This window comes from Labrus mixtus, chromosome 20 (genome assembly GCF_963584025.1).
Source record: "Labrus mixtus chromosome 20, fLabMix1.1, whole genome shotgun sequence".
Taxonomy (NCBI): Eukaryota; Metazoa; Chordata; class Actinopteri; order Labriformes; family Labridae; genus Labrus; species Labrus mixtus.
Window position 1 is genome coordinate 24,471,211 of NC_083631.1, and position 6,498 is coordinate 24,477,708.

The window sequence follows — 6,498 nt, forward strand, 5'->3', positions numbered from 1 at the left end:
CAATGAATCCAGATGTAGCAACAATGAATCCAGATGTAGCAACAATGAATCCAGATGTAGCAACAATGAATCCAGATGTAGCAACAATGAATCCAGATGTAGCAACAATGAATCCAGATGTAGCAACAATGAATCCAGATGTTGCCAATGTCAATGACAACTCCAAACATTGCCAACATCAAACGCATCATTTCCCCCGTTGCCAAAGTCCAACACATGAATCCCAACTTGTCACATTCTCGCCCCATAAACACGACCTCTCTGTTTTTGTTGCCGTGGTTTCAAACTCTGACATCACGACCACGCTGTGTTGACCGTGTCCACTTCTGTATCTGCAGCGTTTGGACGCTCTGTGGAGGGACGCCCGCTGGATTATGGACTGTCTGCAGTGCGTGCGGTCCAGGCAGTGGGTGGGGGCGGTGCCTCTGGGCCTGGTGATGGGAGGAGACCCGCCTGCTCGTCCTGATGGCGAGGAGGAGGAGGACAGTTTGACTGCCAGACTGACGTGGCCTCATCGGACTCAAGCACAGAGAGCTGTTTCAGGTACGATGATGAGGGGGGAGAACAGCCGTTTATATGACTCACTGTTTACAATTCTACAATTCACTTAGCAGACTCTTTTCTCCAAAGCGACGTACATCAGAGAGTAAGAACAACACAAGCAAGGATCTAGAAAAAAGGGAACAATGTCAGTAAGAGCAAACGATCAGCTTTGAGTCTGATTGGACACACAGGTGCTGACAGGAAGTGACCAGAGGCAAAGCACAACATTGAGGGCAGTTCTTGAGAGCTCTAATCAGTATAGAAACCATCTTATAAGTCGTCATTATCAAACAAAAACCATCGTCATTACCATCATCATCATCAATAATATGGAGACCATCATCATTAAGTTAGTAGGTATTCATGAAAGAGCTGGGTCTTTAGCTTTTTCTTAAAGGTGCAGAGCGACTCTGTTTTGTTTTTGAACAGAGAAAGTCTTCTTGGATTTTAATAAAAGCTGTTGAGTTTATATTTTTGTTCAGTGAATTAATTTCTTCTGTTTCAGAGAGTTCAGTCAGCAGTACTCCCCCAAATGTCGTCACCACTGAGGTCTCCGCCCCCACAGGAATCACGGGGGTCCCTGAAGAGTCGGCGCTGGTGCTGGAGGGCGTTGCAAAGGGGGGGTATCCTGTAGACATCGCCGCTCAGTCCACCGTCGACCTGACGAGCATCGGGCAGTCAGAGTTAGGCTGCGCGAGTGCGTTGATCGAGTCCGGCCTCGAGCCTGCTGCTGTCGCTCAGTTAGACGTGGGTTACACGGTTTTGGAGACTCAGGCGTCGTTCAGTGAGGACGACGACTTTCCTCCCAGCATCACGGAGGTGATCCGGCCGATGGAGATGGCCGAGCTGGTCGACATTCTGCCCACGTTGAGTCTTATTGAAGAGGAGACCCTGAGCGGGCCGACCACGCCCTCAGTGATGGACATGTTAGAGAGCTTTGGGCTGGGCATCGGAGAGAACGACGCCTTCTTCAACCTCGGCGAGTCAAACGAGATGAATGGCGCCAAGGATCCGGACTGTAACGGCAGCAGCACACGCTGTGAGAACACGGTGTGCAAAGAACCAGATCTGTCTGCGTCTCCGACCGTCGACACACACCCACCGACCGTCGACACACACCCACCGACCGTCGACACACACCCACCGACCGTCGACACACACCCACCGACCATCGACACACACCCACCGACCGTCAACACACACCCACCGACCATCGACACACACCCACCGACCGTCAACACACACCCACCGACCATCGACACACACCCACCGACCATCGACACACACCCACCGACCGTCAACACACACCCACCGACCATCAACTCGACCCGTGCTGACGTTGTAACCTGGGATCATCTTTCTGAGGACACAGAGACCGGGCTCGCTCCAAACCAGGCGGCGAGCTTTCCGCTGAGGAACCAGGTGGCGTGGGACAAACCCTCCAACAGCTCGTCCTGATGTCTGCTAAAGAACCCGCCCACTGTTTATGAGTCATCATTAAGAGCCAATCAGCAGCCTGTAGCATGAGGCCTGTGCGGATAGCTTCAGGACTTCTTCATGTAGTTACACATTTCTGCAGCCGTAGCTCTTCTTTTTTTCAACGGTCAGTTTGTTGCTCCTGCGTACGTCATCAGTGTGCGACGAGCTCTAATGTTAGTTTTTATGACTTCACTAACTGCTGCGTGTCGGAGCCGGTAAACAAAGGGTTAACTTTGTAGACGTTTTGCATTTCACGACAGAACAGGATCAGTATTTATGATCCTGCTGACTCCAGGTGGCCAGCCTCATGAAACCAGAGTTTAAACTAAAAAATCTAACGATTTCACTTCCTGTTTGATTTCACAGCAACAAATATAAAAGTCCTCGATGCGATATCGGGGGATTTATTGTTTTTGTTACCAAAAGTTGCAGGAAAACTCTGGCATGCTGTCCAACCTGCACATATACATTTGGTTACAATCAGATTTATGTCTTGGACTCCTGTTATCCAACGTAAAAATCTGATTTTTTTGCCAAATCCTATCCCATAAATCCCGATGTTACCACGGTCAGTGCAATAACCCGAACATAGCCCCTTTCCATAGCAAAATCCCAGAGTGGACATTAGTGCAAGCAAATCCAAAATAAAAGCAGACAGGAAATACTCTCAGCTTAAGACAGGACAAACATTCAAAATAAAAGCCAACAGTTTATGTTTTAAAAGTGAAATAATAGAATTACAAACATATTTTAAAGCATGTGTCAAAGAATAATTTAAGTATTTATAAACATGTGGATAAACCATATTATATCATATATTTAATATCACATATCATTATTATTATTATTACAAGTCATTATGAAAGAAAGTGTTTATGTGTCATAACTGCCAAGATTTGTGTTATTGGAAATCTCATTAAAAAGAACTTGTGAGTCCTTCATCGTTCCTTACTTTATTTTGAAGTCGTTTTTTATTTAGCACATTTCTTTTACATCCTGTGTAAGAAACATGTGGAGGAGGAGGAGAAGAAGAAGGAGGGAGGAGAAGAAGGAGGGGGGAGCAGTTTAACTGGAATAAAAGTGTTAAGGCTTTTTGTCATGTTTATTAAATTCAACAAAGATTTATGGGGTGCTACTGACCTCTTGTGGTCACAACAAGAAACTGCAGATTTTACACAAACTCACCTGTACAGGTATCAAATCAGAGAAGATTCAGTTATATCTGATATATCCTGTTTACCATATATATGAGGTTATTATTCCATTTAGTATTAATTCATGTGAAGAACTGTGTTTGTCTAAAGTTACAGTTAATGTGAGATAACGTAAAATACAAGTATGGCCGTTTACTGCCCTCTAGTGGTCATAATGATGAACTACACGCCTTGGTCTGAATGCAGCTGATTTGGAATCACGAGCACCAAAGGTAACTTCAGCTTTTTTTTCGCCATAAAATAACTAACTAGCAGTTTCATTAAAGTTTTTTTGAGGTGGTGGACTTTATCTTTAAATGATAACTTCTGTCTGATTTTCTCATTTCAGTGTTTTAATCGTCCTGTGGAGAATCTGCACTGTCATGTTTTGCAGCCGCGCTGACGATGCTTTCTCTCTGCAATTTGGTGTCGGTGCACACCTCACCTCACCTTATCTAAGGCACGGATTTAACACCCAAACCTCCTCCTCCTCCTGAGCATCCTGCTGATATATGAGCCACCGACAAAACGGCAGGTTGACGTCTCTCCTCTGAGGATGTCTTCATGTGAAAGTGCTGCGTCACATCAAGGTGAGTCTGTTTTATCTCCCCATGTAACTGAGGACATTTCTACTGAACTCATCCATGAATCTTACCTAGCTGTAAATGATTTATTTCAGACAGAAACAGAGGTAGATTGTTGTTCTTGTAATAAATGTCATGAAACTCTGGTGCTTTTATTTTGGTAATGCCGAACAGTAAAGGAGTTCTGGTGATTTCAGTCATGACATGGTGTTTTATTTTGGAAGAATGTATTTTTAGGTGTCAGATGCACAGAAGAAGGAAAGTGTCTCCATCATCAATCTTCTGATTATTATTCCACATCCATTAAATCTTTACCTTATAGTTAGTCCACGGGCCAGACCAGAGATGTTCCTCGATGTCGCAGGGCTAAAAAAGAATTACATTTTCAGTGAAAACTGTGGAAAATGTGTGTCATCGACTATTAGAAGAGCCACAGTTACCTTGTTGGTCAAATTTACAATTGGACTTGAATGAAAGCCAAGATCGTCTCCTTTGAAATGATACCAAACAAAGCGTTAACCTCCTGTGTTTAAACATGAAACCGATGCTGAAGTGTAACATCCTGCAGTTCCTGGAGTGTCCACTAGAGGCTGGCTGCAGAAGCACAGGAAGTCACATACACACCCATTCTAAAAAGCCTGTTTTTACAGCAGAGATTAACATGTTTACAGCCTGGTTCAAAAAACCAAATAGGTGTGATTAGCTCATGTCTCGATGGACACACACTGTACGGGGGGTGAATGTTTTGATGACTCATCAGTTTTGATTTGATGAAGGATAAGAGTTATTCACAATAAGGCGTGTAGCTGACCTGATTGACAGGTGGGCGCGGTGTAACGGTTTGTCAGGAGGTTTAAAACCCGCCTCAGCTCCAGCTCTCAGCCTGAGAGATCAGGTCTGCGTCACGTCTGTCCCCTGAAGGCTGATAACCACATGTGGACCATCTATCATATATGTGAGACAATAATCCTGCAGAATAATGATACATGTGTTTTAAATTCTTCCTCAGCCTGTGAAGCTCCGCCCTCCTCACTTGAGCCCGATGGAGCCCTGAGGATGGTGCTGTTGGGGAGGACAGGATCAGGAAGGAGCTCCTCAGGTAACACCATCCTGGGCAGGTCCGCCTTCCGGGTGGATGTCTCACCGTGCTCTGTCACCCAGCTGTGCGAGACGCAGACTGGGACAGTAGACGGGCGGAGCGTCTCTGTGATCGACACTCCGGGGTTCTTCAACACACACCTGCCCCCTCAGGAGGTCCTGTCCGAGGTGGGGCGCTGTGTGGTCCTGTCCTCTCCGGGTCCTCATGTCTTCCTGGTGACGCTGCGGCCCGGCAGGTTCACCTCCGAGGAGAGAGACGCCCTGGAGTGGATCAGAGCGACGTTTGGACCTGGAGTCACCAGGTTCACCGTGGTCCTGTTCACCTGGGGAGATCACCTACGAGGTAAATCCATCCAGGACTTCCTGGAGACGAGCGATGAGCTGTCGGAGTTTGTCAGCAGCTGCCGGGGGGGTCATCACGTCTTCGATAATAGCCAGCAGGACAAAACAACCGAGCGCTCACAGCAGGTCACGCAGCTGCTGGAGAAGATACACAGGATGCTGGAGAGCAACGGTGGCGGTTGCTATAGCAACGAGATGTACAAGGACGCCGAGACGGCCATCAGGAATGTGCAACAGAGGATTCTGGGAGATTTAGGACACAAGGTGGAGTCACCACAGAGGGAAGGTGGAGCCAAAGAGAAGCAAGGAGAGGAGACGAGGAGGGAGGAGGAGGAGGCGAGGAAAAGTGAGGAGAAACTTTTCTGGTGCGAGCTGCTGACGGCGCTGGGGAAAGGAGCAGCGGAGGGCGCCGGGATCATGGGGAAGGACAAAGGGAAAGGGAAAGCCGTGAAGAAGGCGAAGGTGGTGGAGAGGGCTGCAGCTCTGGCAGCTTCACCGCTCTCCGTCTGCTCGGCTGCAAAGGCGGTGGGCGGAGCCGTCAGAGAGGGCAGCAAGGTGTTATACAAACACAGGAAAACGTTCCTGCACTGAGAATCACTCACATCTCATCAGCGTTGTCACAGAACCAGAATTTTACACTTTGATATGATAACTGGACTTTTTACACGCTCACACATACACACACAGTTACTCTCCCACTATGTTGACGAGCAGAGACGCCTGATTGGACGACACTGCACAGTGACACTTGAAGGTCACTGCTGCTTCATACAACACTCCCACCACATAAACCCCGCCCCCAACATCTGAGGTTTTGAACAAAACCTGGTCGGACTTCGGGTTGGTGGGACAACTTTTTAAATGAAATGGTCGTCGCTGAGGAAAGGCGAGAAAATGTTGCCTACCTGTGGACGACGCCTCAAACTGTTTGTAGTTTTACTGGATCTGAAGAAGTGAGACAGAAACATTTAGAAAAGACGTCAGGAAAGATATTTTTAATGTGTGTGTTCTGTGTGTGTGTGTGTGTCCTGTATGATCACCTGTCTGTTATGGTGCTCTGTAAGTTGAGTTAAATGTCACCAATAAAACAGCCCTGTTATCCATGTGGAGGGGACAGACGTGCTCTCAGTGTTCAGGACGGGATAATAAAACACAGAGTCCCTTCCTTCAACACTTTATCGTTTCCTCCTCCTGATAAAAAACAAAACAAAACAGGGAGTGTGAGATGGAAAGACTCTTCACATTAAAGTGTAATGGGT

General features: G+C 47.0%; 2 protein-coding genes across 2 annotated transcripts in view; both read left to right on the plus strand.

Annotated features, from left to right (window-relative positions):
* The window catches only part of LOC132995608 (ankyrin repeat and fibronectin type-III domain-containing protein 1-like), a 15,151-nt gene extending 12,173 nt beyond the window's left edge, over positions 1-2,978 (plus strand). Inside the window, exons 17-18 of the mRNA XM_061065655.1 lie at positions 339-543; positions 1,049-2,978. Coding sequence (XP_060921638.1) covers positions 339-543; positions 1,049-2,001 — 1,158 coding nt within the window. The 3' untranslated portion in view covers positions 2,002-2,978. The remainder of the gene's footprint in view (positions 1-338; positions 544-1,048) is intronic.
* Positions 2,979-3,537: 559 nt separating this feature from the next.
* Positions 3,538-6,241, plus strand: LOC132995611 (GTPase IMAP family member 7-like). Its single transcript, XM_061065658.1, has 2 exons — positions 3,538-3,805; positions 4,809-6,241. Exons 1-2 carry the CDS (start codon positions 3,772-3,774, stop codon positions 5,828-5,830), a joined length of 1,056 nt encoding a protein of 351 aa, XP_060921641.1. The 5' UTR covers positions 3,538-3,771; the 3' UTR covers positions 5,831-6,241.
* Positions 6,242-6,498: the final 257 nt, after the last annotated feature.